Raw genomic sequence first — 18,851 nt, forward strand, 5'->3', positions numbered from 1 at the left:
CAATTTAAAGTAATAATGCTAAAAAATGACCCTTCACCTAGCAAGTAAAAAATATTCAATAAAAGTGAGATCAACCATAACTTCCAAGATAAATCCTCTAAAGATGGAAATTTCCCTCTATCTACCCTTTGTACAGAAAGTTGATTAACTTTTCATAAGACTCACAAGTTTTTACTACATCAGGAAAAAAAAAAAACAGTGGAAAATCTGTGACACACTTAGTTGATTTATAAATCTGACTTTAAAACACATTAAAGATTTAAATGGAAAAAACAATCCAATTACCACCATTGTTAATAGCCTTATATATCCATGGTTGCAAAACTACATGGGAATTTCAGTGTTGGGTCCAGAGGGAAAATACTGGTTAGAGTCTACCAGCAGACAGGAGGCAAACCAGCTCTGAACAGAAGGGGATGGGCCATCTGTTGCCATTGTTTTGCTCAAAGCAATTCTGTTGTGGAGAACAAATGGGTGCTGCATGGATGAAGGACCATCCCCCCTGGAGACATTCTCCTTTGGGGTGAATCCCTCTGCAAAGAGCCTCCTAAATATCCATTTTCAGGTCTTAAAAATTGCTTTTTACTGCAGCAGTGCAAGTTACCTGCCTTGAGTTTTTGCTTGCAGACAAGGTTATAGAGCTCGAGAGACTATTTTTCTTTTAAATAAAACAAAGCAAAGGCACAACACCAGCTCATCCAGCAGTCTGAGGAAACAAGATCTCACTGCATCATGTTCAGCCCAGCTTCCTCTGCCCACAGGCAATGAAATTGCCATCTTTGGGGGAAATTTAAAGCTGCAGAGGGCTTAAAAATAGAGAGCTAATGCAAATCAATTACAAATCTACCTGAGAAAGAGGAAAGAATAGTTCTGTTAAGACTATAACCTGGGCTATTAAAAATTGTTCATTACCTACAAAAAATGTCCCTTGAAACCTGGGTGGATAAACAGGTCTTGTAAGAGCACATAAAAACCATCTTATTAAAGAGAAAAATAAAGAATTGGAAAGCTACAAACAAACTGTGAATCCTTCTGCTGTGAGACCCAGAGCTGCCCCACAGATGTGTCCCCAGCTTGGCACTAAGGTGCTCAAGACCAGAGTCACTCAGCTCAGGACTAAAGGCACTCATGCCTTATCTTAATTGTGCATTAATTTGCATTATTTTGTCTTTTGAGAGGTGATCTCACTGTCAACCAGCCATGCTGGTGGCCAGATTGTATGGAGAATGGTTGGGTGAGAGGGCTCCTGGCTGAGGCTGAACTTATTCTGGTCTATCAAACTGAAGTGGGCTCCAGATGTTCAGGCACATTTACTGATTTTGATAAGTGAGAAGAATTAAAATAAGAGTAGCCAAAGTCTTTCATGCACTTGTGAGAGAGACCTGGGCTCCAGGCACATCTGCAAACAAAGCCCAGAGGAACTTTGAGGCAAATCTTACAGCACTGTCTGTGTTGCTTTGCAATAACAATTGCTTGCAGGCTACCAAACCTTTATTTCTATGAGAGTTTTAAAATCCCAATAAAATAAGTTTCATGTAAAAAGGGCAAAAAAATTAGACAGTAGAACAGACACTTAGACACCACTATGTAAAAGCTGGCTTTGAATTCAGATAAAAGTGTTTTCTTATAGCTACTATGTCTTTATGAAAAAATCATTGCCTTCAGAGGAAATATTGCATGTATTCACAGCCCCGAGATCTAAGGGAATTTATGCTGACACTTTGCATTGTGTGGAAAGGATCAAGCATCCTGCCAACAGCCTGAGGACTAAAATGCAGCACAAACTGTCCTGGAGAGGAGTGAGCTCAGAGAGGGGCAGGCTCATGCCTGCAACACACTCTGTGTTCCCTGGGAAGTAAGAGTGCAGATGAGACACTCAAGGGTGAACTCACTCTGAACAACCTGGTCTAGTGGCAGGTGTCCCTGCCCATGGCAGGGGGTGGAATGAGATAAGCTTTAAGGTCCCTTCCCACCCAAACCATTCCATAACTCTATGAAGGAACAGCTTTGGAAACTGGAATAGGTCCCAGATACGACTGGCTTCCAAAGGGCTCTTAAAAGGCATTTGTTTCTAATTCTTCTCATGGATGACATAATGGAATGACAAGACATATTAGAGGACTGTTTTCCCAAGTCCGAATGTGCAAAGAGCAAGCTGAGGACACAGATCAAGTGCCCAGGATGACTGTTTGCTTCACTTTACCAATGAGATGAATTCCAACAGCACAGCATGCCTGAAATTACAAATAACATTTTTTTCAAGCTCTTATCTTTTCTATCAATTTCTGCTAATTAACATTTCAGCATCTGCCCAGGGATTTTAGGACAATAAACGTGCTGAAAAACATTCCAACTTTGCTGTCACATTACTCTACGCTAATGCACAGTTCAGAAGGCAGGGAGAAGAATGGAGAGATTTCTGCCTAACTTACATGCACTTAAAAAATCTAAATTAATTCTGCCCAAGCCAGTGAACTGGAAATATTTCAGAAGATGTCAGATAGCAGAGCAAGGATTATTATCTATTTTGAGGAGTATGGATGGGGCTGGAAAACTGCCATGTTTTATTGTTTGGAGACGAGCTTCAAATGCTTGAGACAACAGTGACTCCTGGGAGATGCAGAGAGACTCATTGCTTGTGTCATAATTCCATTCTCACTGAAGAACAAACCTACCTGAGCCAGCTCAGAGCTGCTGAGGTGCCCATCACTGTTCAGATCCAAGTGCTTGAACAGCTCTTCGATGAGGAAGCGTTTCTGGGCTGCTCTGTCCTTGGCCAGGCTGCTGGGTGGGCTCTGCTGGCCAGCCTGCCTGTCCAGCAGCTTGCTCTTCAGCTGGCTGTACTCTGCCATTGTGCAGCTGTCACCTGAGAGACAAGACAGCATTACTGGACCATGTGCATTTACCTTGATTTTTTCAAGGACTGAGGTCCTAAAGGGAAAAATTAGGCACATATGTCTGCATATTCAGCTCCACTCAGCTCGGCACTTGAGGAGCTCCTGTAGTCATTACCTTTTGTAATAGCTGGCAGATTTTCTAAATCCTGCTGTCAGGGACACTCTCCAGCATGTTACCTTCCAGATTTTATAGGGCTTTAGTTACAGGCTTCCACACTCAGTTTTGTAAATCCCACAAATATTAAATTGGCTCTATGCTTTCCTAGATGAATAAATTTATCCCATAATGTAAAAAATAAACCTGGGGAAGCTGATGTTTAGGAAGTTCCACTAACGTAAATGGCACCTCAGAGTGTCACCCTATACCAGACATGGGGCTGATCTCAAGGACTCCTTAGAGCCTGGGGTGGTAGAGTCAGAGAAGGGCAGTGAGGAGTGCAGGGCTGTGGGGAGCCCTGCAGCTGTGGTGTCACTAGTGCCTGCTCTCCTCACCCTGCTGCAGGCTGAAATAAACACTGTCCTGACCCTGACCAGGGAAAAAGGTTATTATCAGGGAAAAGCCCTCAAGCCACTCTCCCTGAAGTGACTCTGGCTTGGGTGAAGAAATCAGATTGAGCCCTCCAGACCCTGAAAGCTCACACTGTGCCTGCAGCATCCAGCTCTCCCAGCTCTTCTCCTCAAGGAAATGTGTCCACATGCCCAAAGTGATATAAAATATTATTATCCTTTTCTGCTCATCTGTTGTCTGGCAGAACTCAGCAGAATGAGAAATGGCAACTATCTTTTTGTGCAAATCTATTTGCTCTGGTGCAGAGCACAGTGGCTGGTGCCTTGCAGGAGCCTTGGAGCAGACCCTGCAGCACCCTCAGGCTTCAGCTGTTCCACACTCTGTGGGTACCAACCATATCCCACCACCAGCATCAACACTTTCAGCTGTTCCCCTCAGATGTCCTCATGTCTATAATGGAATTTCCCTCCAGTGTAAATAGCCTTACTCTTTGCAATACTTGTTTTAAAACAAACTTTTTTCTTTTAAATTCCATCACTGATCCTGTTGGATTAAATCAAAGATTTAATCGTAAATCTAAGAGATTTAATCTCTTAAATCTAAGAGAACATGGTCCCACCTCAGTTTAAGGGCCAATACCCTTGTAGAAGAGCTCCCCAAAGACTAAACATTATTCCTCTGAAAAATAACAGAAGACTCTGGCACAGTGACAACTAATGTTCCTGCTTTTCTTGCTGAGCTGCAACATTTTGGACCTCTTGGTCCCACTCCAACCAAAACCTAATTAAAATTCCAGGTGGAAGGCATTTCTCTGATAGCAAACCCATCTACCATCACTTTTTTTTTTTCACCCTCCATATTTTGTGCTCACATCTTCAAAAGCATCATGACTTGTGAAGGTGAGAGAGGACACAGAAGCTGAACATGTGCTCACCAGTCAGGTCAGTGCCCTCCTGCTCCATGAGCAAGAATTGCAAGACAAGGCTTATTTCCTACCCTGAACTCAGTCCCATCTAGTTTGGAGAGTTTCTTGCTGCTCAGCGATATTAAGCAGCTGATAAATTTTTCCTTCCCGCTAAACAACCTCTGAAAACCACTGGGTCCCACTTAGGATCAGTCTTATTTAACAAAAAAAACAAGGGTATTCAGCTACTATTAGTTGTGTTTATTATTCTTGACTTCTTTATTCCCAACCATGTCATTTGATGGTTTGTGAAGGCAGTATGAATTTTTTTTTCATTCAATCACCAGCTTATTTTAGAGAAAACCTGATTACTGTATCCATTTAATCAAGCTATTCTGTTGTAAATACTGTTTTAGCTACTGCAATATTTTTTCTCTGAGCTGGAATTTTATTTTCAGTCAAAAGCTAATCCTAGAAATGTATCTAGGGCTAATGAGGATAGGGAAAGTGATTTAATTTTCTTTCACTTCTGTTTCTGCTTTGTGGTTCCCATTAGTGAGCACAGCACAGCTACAGGCAGCACACACAGTGACACCTGGGTGGGCTGACCCACTGCTGACACTGAGCTGGTTTATAGGTCTTGGAGAGCAAAGCTCTGTACATTCTCTCCTTCCTTCTCACCCTCTCCTGCTGTCCTGACATCTGTAATCTTCTTACACTATGCCAAGGATCTACCAACTGTATCTACTAAATACTGTCTTTAGGCTTCTGCCAGCTCTTGTTCTGTTCTTCCAGGTATTACAAACATGATTGCCAAGCAAAAAGAACATCAGAAAAACTGTCTGTGTCCTTCTCATCCCCCTCTGCTCTCTCTGCTGACTGGCCCCAGAAGTTCCCTTTGCAACACAAGCTCATCATTAGCAGTTTATCTCATCTTAGGCTGCTCTCCTTGGCTGGCCCTGCTAATGGATGTCTCAGTTTGGTTTCCTTGTTAGAGCTCCCCAGAGACTTGGATTCTGCTCACAATTGCAACCTGTATTGGGAGGTTTAGGTTGGATATTAGGAAAAGGTTCTTCCCCCAGAGGGTGGCTGGCCACTGCAATTGGCTGCCCAGGGAATGGCCACAGCACCAAGACTGACACAAATCAAGGAGCCTTTGAACAATACTCTGAGGCACAGAGTGGGATATCTGGAGTTATCCTGTGCAGGGCCAGGAGCTGGACTTGATAATCCCTGTGGGCTTCTAACTCAGGATTTTCTGATTCTCTGATTTTAGCTGACCACCACTGCTCTTCAGAGATGGGTTTTGAAGTGTCCCTTCCCTTCCCTGTGTCTAAACATCAGAAATGCCACCACACGTGCTCCAGGTTCCTGTGTGGTACTGCCAGCTGACCCCTGTGTCTACCATCCCCACCACACAGCTGGGGAACCAACACACACACAGACACCCAGACAAATTCTGGATGAGCTAAAACTGCTATTCTGTCATGCCCTAAACTGATTCTTCAATTCTAGTCCATTATTTCCCTCTTCACACTGGGGAAGATCTCCTAAGAAACAAGTCCTTCTTATCAGTTTAGAGCATTTTCAAACCCAGTGAAGCCTTGAACTGTTTGAATTTAAAACAAAACAAAACAGTAAAGCAGAAGAAGAGTAAAAGAAAAATCCAGCATATGAAGGTCTAATTGCTAAAATGTGGCAAATAACTATAGAATTTACATGCCCTGCTCACTCCAAGCAATGGTGCTTTTTGCTCTGGTTTGCAGCAGTGACATAATTCATCCTGTTTAGCACTTCTGCATGCTTTGGCAGATAAAACATTGATCAGCCTGCCAAGAAACACAGAATGCCATTATGTTTTTATGTCAGAACTCAGTAATGATCTACATTTATCAAGAGCATCCTCCCTGTGAAAGGTCAGTGGTGAATGTGGCTAAATTGTGATGACAGATCATTAATCCAGCTCCCTCAATAATTGGCCTCTTTAAAAATTTTACTCCTGGTTTCTGTGAATTGCTGCAGGTTTTTACACTGGATCCCACAGCAATCTTCAACCCAGTTCTGAGTAAAAGCTGATAACAGAGGAACAGCCAGGCTGGAGATGAAAGTGTCCTTCAAAGGAATGCAGGGTACAAAATAAAAATAAACTGAGGAAGTGAAAAGCTGGCTTTCATGGGGAAACTAATCTCCCAGTGAAATATTACCATGCAAGGTGCCTTACAATACTATGATTACTCAAAATGTCAGTACTTCTTTAAATATCAAAAATGATCTGATAACACCCACAGAGCACCAGTCTCTGAGACCCTGATGTGCAGATCACCTGACAGCAGATGGGAGCCTGAACACACACAGAAGTCTTTATAGGATTTGAGTCCCACTGGTTCCTGAGCTATTTTTCAGCAAAACCATATGGGCTGCAAGAATGGCAGGGGGGCACCTGCAGCTCTTCCTAAAACCCATGAGAGAAGCTGTGCAGCCATTAGCATCCAGGCTAAGTATAAGAGTGTGTGATTATCAAGAAACACACAAGAAAGCATAAAAAGAGATTCAAACTTCTTGTGACCCTTCAAAAACTCTCCAGAACTTTCCCCTGAGTGGCATCTCCACACAGCACAGGTATCCAGTCCATATACTCTCAGATCTGGGCTCAAGCCCTTGAAAATCTGCAGCTCCCAGCACAGGATTAGACTCAGTGTGTTATCACTGCAGGTGAGATAAGCCATAACCTGGCATCCCATGCAGAGCTGCCAACCCCATTTGGCTCCTGGATCCCACCATCACCTGCCTGAAACCCACCCTCCACGGCAGGACAGTGCCCCTGCTCACTGTCCCTGGGGAGGGTGAAAACAACTCAGTACAAATAACCCACCACTGAAGGGGGAACTCCAGTGGCACTAATTTTCTGGGCAACCCTTCAGCATCACCATATGTGGTAATAAAGAACAGTTTGGAGCCAGCTGAAGAGTGTAATTTCTAAGGCAGGAGGCATCAGGGGTGGCATTTTATTTGACAGATCCTCTCAGACCATGCTGACTATTTTCAGCTGTTCCTATGGCAGTTTTCATCTCCAGGAAGAAATTCAGTGCAGGAGATGAGAGCAGTAAGATTTGTTTTCTCATCTATATCTATAGGGCAAAAAAGATATCGTTACTGAAAATAACATCTCTAGACAAAATTAAAGGGGTTGGAAAAAAGTTCTGTTTTCAAAACAGCCCTTTCCCTGCATTCCACTCAGGCTTTATCTGGCATTGTTAGAAGGATCAGAAAATGACTAAACTAAAATGTTACAAATTTATTTTTGAGTGTGGCTTCTTAATTGTTGTGCTATTCATGGCAAAATTCCTCATCAACACCAGCCCATTTTCCTACACACAAAATGAATGTGTTGGCTGAACAGCAGAAATGTGGTCCCAAAAGATCTGACTGCTGAACATTATGTGAACTCTTTACCCCAATGATCTGTTGCCTTACAGCCTCTGTTTGACTTGACAGAATAAGTTCACGTGGGGACAGGAAAATTAAAGATGACTTCAGTTCTTCAGGGGTCTCTTTGCAAATCCCCATTCTGCCATGTACATTTTTTATCTGTCTCTTTCTATCTTCCTCTTCCTTTAATTGCTTGTTTCTGCACATGCATGGAGAGTTTAGCTGGACTTTCTTCCCAATTTTCCTGTGTGGTTGGAAAGAAGAAAATAACTGCTTTTCTCAACAATTTACATGAACAGACTCCTCTGAATAAGTGCAGCTGCAGGAGGACAACATCAAGAAACCTTTTTGGAACTGACAATTTCTCCAGTTTAGAGATATTTGTGAGTTTTGAATCTCCCCAACTCTGATTTTTATAGGCCATAAATACTACAGGTGTGATATTAGGAAAAAAATCTCCATTGAAAGAGTGACTAAACCTTGGAACAGGCTGCTCAGGGAAGAGGCAGAGTCGTCATCATCCCTGAAAGAGTTAAAAAAATGAGCAGATGAAGCCCTTTGCAATGGGATAGTGGTAACAGGGATATTTGGCTGAAGGTTGGACTTTATGATCTTGGAGGTTTTTCCAACCTTAATGATTCCATGATTCTATACAAGCTCTGAGCAAACCAATTAAGGATGAAGAGAAAATGCAAATTTTAATACATAAAAATCTGTGATAACAACCATTTAACTTCTGATCATTCAGAGAAAGCTTCCTATAAAATACCAGGCTGTGCTCTGCAGCAATTGCATTGCACATAACCCCACTGCAGTGTTCCTATAACACCTGATAATAACACAAGGAGCTTCCTGCTGCCTCCAAACATCACTGAAGACCATCTCTGTGCACAGAGGAAGCCACACACCACAGATGTGACATTTAGGCAATGCTGCTAATTACATCCTGCTCCCTCACAGCATCATTTACCTGCCTCCTTTACACACAACCAAGTACCTCAAAGGCTGAGTACCTGTTTTACTCCTGATTTGAATTTACAGGTTAAGTGAAACTCTAGTGAAGTTCCTGCTAAGAGCAGCAGATGTTTAACATCATGCAAATTCATGAACATCCTTCAGTTGCCTCTGCTGAAAAAATGCAATTAACAATAAAAATCCAAATGAACTTGCTTATCTTAGGGATGTGTTTCAGCTAATAAGATGTACATTTATCAGGTATCCATATATAATTTAGCAGCAACTGGGAGCTCACCAAATTTATCACAGAAGTGGAATGGAATATATGCCATGAAGATACTGTTAAACAATAGACATTTACAACCTGGAAGAGTTAAAGCTTGCCTCAGTGTATATTTGTTTCAATATTTCATTTTATTACAAGAGAAAGCACCCATCTATTACTCTGTGAGCTTTAAAAATATATTAAAAACTTACAGCATGGGAATATTAATTCCCAGTTCTATAAACAAAAACTATTTCTACCTTAAACTATATACCTTCCAAACTGCACAAAGCTAAATGGATCATATGCCTCAGCCTCAAATGCACTGGAAGAGATGGATGAATTTTCAGCCTTTCTTGGGAAGCCCAAGAATTACAATTTGGCTTGGCAAGTCCAAAGGCAAGTTCTAGATTTGTGTCCTGCCTGGAAGGGAGCAGGAGCAGCCCCAGGGAGGGAGGCAGGAAGAAGCCTGCAGGTGGGAAAAGACACAATAAATGCAATTTATCAAGTGGCTATCACCACCTAGGCAGTGTGCCACAGATTTATAGATTTTTAAAGCCAGGAGGGATTATGTGCACACTCTGACCTCCTGCACTGAGTTCAACAAGATTTTCCCTGCAGCAGCTTCATAATTTGTTTGGTCTATAGCACATCACCCAGGAATGCTTCCAGCCCTAATTTAAGCATCTAAGAGCAATTTTTTTAATGATTACTTAGTCTCAATGGGCAAACATATTTTATTTTTAATTTGTTTAGCATCAATTTCCATCCACTGAATTTTTTTACATGTATATCTGGTACATCAAACTGTTAATCTCATATTCCACATGCCACCTTCCCAGGTCTGCTGTGCTCATCTGATGTTTTACCTGTCCTCTCCAAGGAGCTGTGGGGGGTACAATGGCTCTCACTAAGGCAGCTCACATTCTGAATGGGTTTTCTCTCTTTTCTGGGAATTTTATCCTTCTGTGGTTGGCAACAAAATGACCATGGCCATGTTTGCAAGAACCTTTTTTGGCTTCCAATCAGCTGTGGGTGGCTTTTCCAAAATTCAGCACCCACGCCCTGAACTGGCTCAGACCCTCCCTGGTACTACAAGGTGATACTGCACTGCCAACAAAGAGCCCAAACACATTCCCAAACCAAGGATTTCTGGATTATTTGGTGGATGATTCATTCTCTCATTCCACCAGGACATCTCTCCCAAAGATCCACTCAGATAGCAGTCCCAAAAACTATTCAGCATAAAGAAGATGTAACTAACTGCAGTGTCTGCCCTGGGAAAGCACAATAGCAAACAAGGCTATTCTGATTATATTTGCTGCCTGCTGAGTATTAGCTGTTATTTCTGTGTTAAAAAATTAAAAATTATTGTCAAACCAGAGGGAAGAAACAATGAACATCAATGCAGATGAAGGAACACCATGCAGTCAAGGCAAACAACTCATAACTCCTACATGGCTTGTCTCAACTATTAGGTGAGTGTAAATATAACAGAAATCCTGAGTGAATTATGCATGGATCCTATACTGAAAAATGTCTGCTTCTAATGATTAATTTACCCACAACACAGCCCACTCTGCTATAAATCTATTACTACACACAGAGATATGATCTTACACACATACTCTCAAACACTCAACTCTCTGTGACTGTTGTTTACTCTCTCTAAACTATATTTCATCTTCAGACTGTATTGTTTTGCTTTTTAAAAGCTATTAAGCTAAATTAGTGATGCTGCATCCTAAGGTGCAGACAAGGGAGAATGGGAGCAGGAGAGGAAAATGTCCCTTATATTAGGACACAAATAACAACAAAATTAGCTTAAGAATGTCTAATTACTTAAGATCCCATCCCAAAATAAACAGTGCAATGAATTGCTTCAGTGATTGAGAAACACTGCATTGAAAGAGCCTGGGAAGACAGTGAGGTTTTTATAAAGGGTAAGAAAGAGAAGAAAGTAAGACAAGAGAGGTGACTGGGCAGGTGCAAGGTGGGTGCTGGGGATCCATAAGGGATACTGCATAATACGGCATTCCAATATGGAAAACAAAACAAAACAAAAAAACCACCAACAACAAAAAAAAAAAAAAAAAAAAAACAAAAAACCCAAAACAAACAAAAAAAAAAGAAACAAAGAAGTAAAAAGACCTATTTGTGAAAAGACACACTCCCAGATAGTAACAGCTGAGCAGCACTCCTGTAAACAGGGGTGTTCTCTCTTTCTGTTTCATCAGTTCAGCAAATCAAAGGTAATTAAAGGCAAACCTACTCTGTATGTCTGACATCTGCATTTGTGTGATTTGTTCTTCCCAGGGTCAAATCACCCATCCTGTGATGCTGTGTGTGCTGCTCCATGGCAGCACAGTGGGACACTCCAGGAGCCTCCACTCAGTCTGCACAAAGTGGCAAAACAAAACACTCTGCTTATAGCAAGAATTAACTAGATGGTACCCATTGTAGATATTTCCTTTTGCTGTAAGGATGGTTAGATGACAGGTTTTTTTCCATGGGCTGAACCTTTGGGTCATCAGCAAAGGCAGGAAGGCTCTGATCACCATGGTTTCATTGTGATGGGTTATGAAGGAGTATTTGGAGGACAGCTGTAGGCCAGCAGGAAATTTTGGGGTGTTGGAAGCAGTCTGTACTAATTTACAGATTTTTTCCTGGCCATATCTATCCAATCCTTTTAAAGGCTCTGGGATAAGGCTCTTGCCATGCTTTTAGAGAGCTCCTGGCATGGGTTTAAAGCCTCAAGTGCTGCCAATGCCAAAACACACACAGTAGAATAAACATGGTGCAACAGATCTGCTGGGACCCTTCTATCTGTACACAGCAGCATCAGATGCTGTGTCAATGATGCCTCAATACAGAGGCAGTGAAAGCAGGAGATGGACAAGAAGTTAAGAGATATCACCCTTGTGCTTGATGCACATGGCCACAGACAAGGGAAAACCCAAATTAAATACCTCAAGAAGAGGAGTTGTTTGAAAGCCAGTAATATATTTGGCAATGTATCTGCTGTAAGCACCAGTTTGCACCTGATGCTGTTCTTTAGCTTAATTCTTTGCACCTGAGATTGCTATTTTTAAATGAAGGGAATTAACCTGTCAGACCATTAATGTTTAGGGAGTGCTGCTTTGTTAACACTGAAGCCAAATGCTTCAGTTGGTGATGCTACACGAGCTGCAGTTTGACATTTTATAAACCTTTACCTTATTCCTATTAGAGAAAGCAAAATTGTCTGGATTCCTCTGGGAAGTAACCAATGCTCACTTTTTTATGGCTGACTGGTACATCTATCAAATACTTCTAGACAGCAAATGTGTTATTTGGAAGGTTTAATAAACGTTAAAGTCCTCCGGCACTAATGTAAATCTTGCTGATTCTGTTCTGCTCTGAAACACCTTTCCAAACAATTCACTGGATGTGCTGTCAGAAGGAATACTTCACTATCACTCAGTGCTTGGGATTTCATGAATCTGTTTCCCTGGTAAAGGCATTTTTCATTTTTACTGTCTGGTGTCTTATCTGTATGAAGTATGCAGAGGAAAAGTGGCCAGCAATGTATATTACAAAGGCTACCATGCACCATCTTTGGTGATGGATGCAGTTAAGCACATTTTTTTCTTTTTCTTGGGTATTTGTGTGCACAGGTTTTCTCTCATAACTTCTTGGACACACTCATGTTTCTATCACAAGACCACAGGACCTGCCACAGGACAGCTTTGTCCCCTATCACAGAGTTTTTAAAGCAATTCTGAGCCCATTGCTTCTGGTTACCTGTTCTCTCAAGAACATCCCTACTCAGGTGTCTGATTTTAACAACAGGGAGAGCAGAGGGTATGTACACACACAGGAAAGTAGTTCTCATGACATTTCCAATCCAAAAGCAAGAGGAAAACACCATAATTACCCCCAGACTGTGTGTCCTTACACATCCTCAAAGGCATTCAGAGAAATCCTCTATAAAACTGCTGATTTACAACACTTCCCCAGCTTGCACTTGAACTGTGGAGTCTCCCATATCCTCTTGCTGAGCAGGAAAGGACAACACATGTAATTACAGTAAGCAGGAGTATTTATTATTGTTAAGGATGTGTGTAATGGTCTGATAACGATGTGCTGTGCCTGTTATTCAGATGTCATTAGGAGACCTCTCAGACATCTCATTAGGAGACCACAACATACAACCCAAGGGCGTTACTGCAATTATAAAATGTTAACGTCTGAAAACATGCACACAAGGGAGAGAAAGTACTTCTAATGGGGAAAGAAAGTGTCAAAAACGAGGAAGAAACTTCACACAGAAAACTCTTAAATTAGACCAGAAACAACAGATTAAAGGAAAAATATTTACAACATGCACAAGTAGACATGAGAGTCTACCTACTCCTCCAGAATTTAATGAGGTCAAAAGTACTCCATTTACTAGATGTAAAGGTTTGCAAAAGAATAGTTGGATTTTTGTTATTATAATCACACACATAGTGTCATACACATTGGCACTCCAGAAACCAATAAAGTTTTCCATTATGGAGAGTGAAATTATGCCACATAATGACACAATGGCCAAGCTATATAAAGTGATAAACCCAATTTTTTCCACGTGACAAACAGTGCAGATGAAGACTCCAATGTCAAACAACCACAGCATTCAACACAACCTCTGAATATACCTCGACATGCCTATAAAAGGCAGCAGCAGCAGCATTTACAACTCTGAGGGCTCCAACAGAGAAAAACACAAATTCATCTACTCTAACTTCCTATTTATGCCACAAATTCACATCACTGCTTGTCCTCTCCCATCAGAGCCCAGGCAACAGAAACAAGAAGATTCATATTTCTGCTTTAAATCCATGACATGGAACAGCAAATGCAGCAGATCAAGCAACCGAATGAATAAATAAAAGCTCACCAATGCTACAGGCTGAATTTTGGGGATGAATTCCTCTCCTCTTTCTTTGTGGGATTTAAAAAAAAATATTTTCTCTTAAGCACTATAATGATGGGACATTATCTGAGCACTGGAAGTGCTTTGCTGCTGACAAGTCAAATAACCTTTCTGTGGTTCAGGGTACCAGTTCTGGAGTAGATCTGCTGGAGGCCTGTCAAGATAACAAAATCCCCACACCAAATGTTGGCAGTGGGATTTTTCATTATATATGTCCCTAAAGTACAGAGGGAAGAATTTTACCCCAGAAATAAGGGGAATGAAAACATGTTTTTCCTGAAGATTTTCAGCACTGAGAGTGCCATATGCCAGGGTAAAGCATGAACGACAAATCCCTGTGTTTTGATCCATGAGAGCACTACATTGAGAGGGAATTATCACAGTTTAAGAGGTGGGACAAAGGGAGCAATGGTCCCAAGGGAGCTGCCAACCCAGGCACTGCACAGCTGGCAGTGGCACTTCTGTCCCTTGCAGGGCTTCAGCTCATGATCTGCCTCAACAGACTCCCTCCAGAGCTCCCTAAAGAAAGGGGCTCCCCAAATTTCCATCCCTCATATGGGCAAGAAATGCCTCCTCCATGGCAACATATCCCCAGTATCAGAGAGGGTTTGGAGGCCAGAAAAGAAAGAGGCAAGAAAAGCACATCTCTAGATTCTCCCAAAAGGAGGAGTTTAAGCCATTTTCCATCTTATCCCCTTCCTGCCCAAACAGCACTGCAGCAGACCCCCAACTATGAATTTCTTTCACATCCCAGGAAATCTCTGAATTTTGTTCTCTGCTTCACATTCATACTACTCAATATTTATTTTAAATGCATTAATTATAACACAAGTGACAGATCCAAACGATGCATCCTTCAGCTCCCAGGGCTCTGATGAATTGGTATGAGCCCTTATGCTCACAGTAACCTTTAAGTGTCACAAGGGTTTGGGCTTATTACCAATTTACAGCCAATCTTCATCGCCACAAATCCCACCTAGCTGTTTCCAAACAGCACAGAATCCAAATGAAACTCAAACCCCTGGAGAGGATAAAACTCTGAGGTTTATTACACTGGAGATTAAAATTCAATATTGAAGCAGAGCAAATTGTTAAAATGCTGCACAGCTTTAGCTGTTCTTTGCTCAAAGAAGCAGTTAGGTAACAGTAAGTTGGGTTCAACACAGTTTTATTGACATAAATTCTATTTGTGGAGGGCTCTAAAGGAAGAATTGATGCTTACGCCTTGCACTTCTAGAAATTGGGTACCCAAAGTGATTTTCTTTCCTTTTCAGGAGACTAATGCAGCTCAACCTGCAGCATGAGGCGTAAGTCACTGCATTGCTGAGTGCCTGTGCTGGCATTACAATGAGAGCAAAGGTCTGGACACTAAATGCTCTGAGAGTAGTTAAGTTTTATGTAAGGAAGCCCTTCCCTCATGGTAGATTCTGTAAGATAATAAGGCTTGTTGATAACGCACTGGTTTTCTCAGTGAAAACCTTCCCATATCATCTGGGTCTTTTGCTAACACACCTGCAAAGCCTCAGTGATAATGAGGCTCAAATCAGTTCATACATAGTTTTGCACAAATGCTTTTGTCCTTGTCTTTAGCACCACAGAGATAATGAGTGAAAGTTTCTCCTCTGGAGGATGAGCCAAGGAATTTAATGCTATGCCTGTCCCTCAGTCATGTCAGCTCTTTCTCATACACCATGTGGTTTTGTGATGTACAAACTAAGATGTACCATTCTAGGTTTCTTCTATGAAGCTGCTTGAAATGTGACAAAAGTAAAAATAAGAATCAATGTTCAAGCTTTAATTAAAATTTAGCCAAACGACATGGAGGTGATGAAGTCAACTTGCACACCATTGATTCCCATCAACTTACAACCCTGCCCAGCTTTTATGCATCTCAAAACACAGCAGGCAACAAAAACAGTACCAAAAATCTCCCACCTTTAATACTTTGCCTTTAAAGTGAGAGATGTTACATAGTGATTTGTGTCATTATAGAAATACACCATAGGATCAATATAAACAAAAATACTGAATTCAAAGTAAAGCATGAACATGAGACACAGGAAAATAGAATGATTTCATTATATTTCTTAAAATCACTTTGCTGTGCTTTTTGGTTTCACGTATTTTTTTTTTACTTTGTACTATAATCATGAATTGTAAGGAAATGTGGGCTTGTGCAAGCAGGAACAGGCTTGTCATTCTGTTACCTGTTTGCTAAAAGTGTAACCAGAGAACGTGGTTGAGCGTTGTCCAGACCTGGTGGGGGATTGTGGCCACTGCTGCCTGAGTGCTGGCTAGCATGTCAGGGCTTGCTCAGACTTGTACCCCAGCACCCTGGGATAGAAATTGCCAATAAAACGGGCAGTGACCAAAGGTGAGATGGATGTGTTGGAGGAGTGCAGACTCCCCACATCCTCAGCACTGCTTGCCTGTTCCTTATCAACAAACTAATCAATTGCCTTATTGATTGACCTACCCGACTGTGGTAATTTATAACAAATTTGGTGACCTCGACATGATGAATTTCCATTTTTCAGGAGAGAACAACTGATCCCAGCTCAAACTTATCCAAGTAAGTAAAGTAGCATCTTGAGTTTTAAAGTATTTTTCAAGTATTAAAAATACCATGGCAGCCAATAGCTGAAAATTTTAAAAACTAATATTCTAAAATTTTATGCTTCATATGCTAGAATTTGTAAAACCACAAAATGTTTTCAGCTGCAATCACTGAAGTAGAAAATATATCTATGGCTGTCAGATAAATTTATTTTCAACTGTGAAAAAAATATATTGCTATCTCACACAAGACAGTATCCTGGCATCCCAAATATACCAGCAATAGCCTGTTGGTCTAATTCGTATATCAAGGATATGGCAAGTGACCCATACATGAAATGTGATGGTGATATTTGTGAGTAGATTTGTCGCAGCAGTGTAAACTCATTGACTTTTATAAAAAAGAAATAGAAAGATTACACACCTGGATCTCTGCTAAAAGGTGCAGAAGGTCACCAGCAATGCCACCTATGAGTCAGAGATGTTTATACCATGGACACAGTGAGAAACTACAGAAATGCATTTTCACGCAGTAGTTTCCTTGCAAATTACTGTGCCACCACTTCTTGCTTCTCACATCCATGGAAAACACAACATACGCTGAGGCCATGAGCAAACCAGCAAATGTTAGAGGAGCAGCATCTTTCATAATACTCATTAAAATTATTTCCTGTGGCATACAATGAACCCAGATCATTCTCTGGCTGTGCCACTCCACAGGTCACCTTTTTCCCATGTCTTTGAAAATCTTATTTAGTCCTTTCAACTTCTAGCTCATTCCTCCCTTCTGAAAGAATCTGCTTTTCCCTCCATACATCCAGACCTGACGAAACTGCTATAGGAAACCTTGGGCACTTGAAGCTTCACAAGAAGCCAGTCCCAGAGCCTTCCAAACCCTGCCCTGACCCTGGAAAGCCAGGCATGGTCTCCTGCTAATGAACAGCCTTTCCCTGCAAGGCTTTATCTATATCCCTGCCAGGGAGCTTTTGTCTCAGAAGCTTTGTGACATATTATGGCATAATTGCTTTCTTACTGATACTCAAATGTCAAAACTTTAATTCATTACATCTTAGAATACCATTTTCATGTCAAGTAGAAGATCTCCATGGTGTTTCAGGTTCCCTACCCATGGCAATCTCTCACCACAATCACACATCAGTTGTTAAAAACAATCTTGAAAGGCACAAAATTAAATGAAACACTTCCGGAGGCAATTTGGACATGTATTTGTTTTCTAAACAGTATTAAACTCAAATCAGTATCTTAAAGTGATAATATAAGCACATCAAAGTCAATAGAAATAATAATTGCCTTATTCATACCATGATTACTATCTGTATGTTCTTACCAAAATACTGGTGATCATAGCTCCTAAGTAACTTAATGGAGCTAACAGATCACAAAATCAGACTGAAATTAAAACTAAATATAAAGGCAAGTCCTTCAGTGACTCAATTCAGCCGACCTGCAAGAGGGGCAATACTTCAACATCCAACCAAGTCATGGCTACTGGAGCAGACAGGAAACATCCTTTACTTGTATAAAATCTATAGGTTATTGATTCCTCCTTAGTGCAATTATTCAGACACAGCAAACATGCTAGTCTGTCAAATGCAGTCCGTAGAGCTCTGTTTGCAATCACAAGCTATGTTCTCTGCAGAATCCCTAAAACATAAACCAGGTTTTTGTGATACAGCACAAAGGCAATAGCTCAGTATGCAATGTCTGTCAGTGTCACCATCTCTGATACTCAGTAAGCAGGCATGCACATTGCTCCATATCAATTCCACTCTTCTCCATCACCCTCCTCAACACTGCTCAACTGGCTCATGTGCTGAGGAAGAAGAGATTGTGATCAGGGCACAGCTTGGCACTGGGACCCACCTCCACATTCATGTCAACATACACAGCCCCTGCTTCCCCCAGCTTGAGCCTTGAGCTATCTTCAAACCATCAGGACCATCAAGAAGGGCAAAATTGCAGGTAAGACTACAAAGTTTTGGAATACATAATTGGAAATAGAGAATGAAACATGAAAGAAGTAACTAATATTGTCAACAAAACTTCTCTGGTGGCTGGACACTTCCTGCAGTGCTTTCCCCCCTGCTTACAAATAAAACATTAAATTAACAGAAGTAGAAAAATACACAGTTCAATTAAGTATTTGTTCACATTAATTCAAGGAGTTATGACACATAGGGATTCAGATGATCTGTGTGGACCAAGACAGACATTTCCTAGCACAGTAGCTGGAATAAAATTTATTTTAAAAAATGCTCTAGTCTTGCAGGGTAACAAGCATCCAGCAGTCTTCCTATAAAGACTTTTCCCTCCCAATTATTCCCAGGGACATTGGGCTTTCAGTGGTGCAACCAGCC

General features: G+C 41.2%; 2 protein-coding genes across 3 annotated transcripts in view; one reads left to right on the top strand and one right to left on the bottom strand.

The window, feature by feature from the left end:
* FNIP1 (folliculin interacting protein 1) overlaps nucleotides 1–18,851 on the top strand; it is a 419,816-nt gene that overhangs the window by 348,207 nt on the left and 52,758 nt on the right. The gene's annotated exons all lie outside the window — the stretch shown is intronic.
* The window catches only part of FSTL4 (follistatin like 4), a 196,522-nt gene that overhangs the window by 91,277 nt on the left and 86,394 nt on the right, over nucleotides 1–18,851 (bottom strand). The window contains exon 5 of the mRNA XM_079319633.1: nucleotides 2,676–2,866. Within this exon, the coding sequence (XP_079175759.1) occupies nucleotides 2,676–2,866 (191 nt within the window). The remainder of the gene's footprint in view (nucleotides 1–2,675; nucleotides 2,867–18,851) is intronic.

This window comes from Erithacus rubecula (genome assembly GCF_903797595.1).
Source record: "Erithacus rubecula genome assembly, chromosome: 16".
In the NCBI taxonomy this organism is placed as follows: domain Eukaryota; kingdom Metazoa; phylum Chordata; class Aves; order Passeriformes; family Muscicapidae; genus Erithacus; species Erithacus rubecula.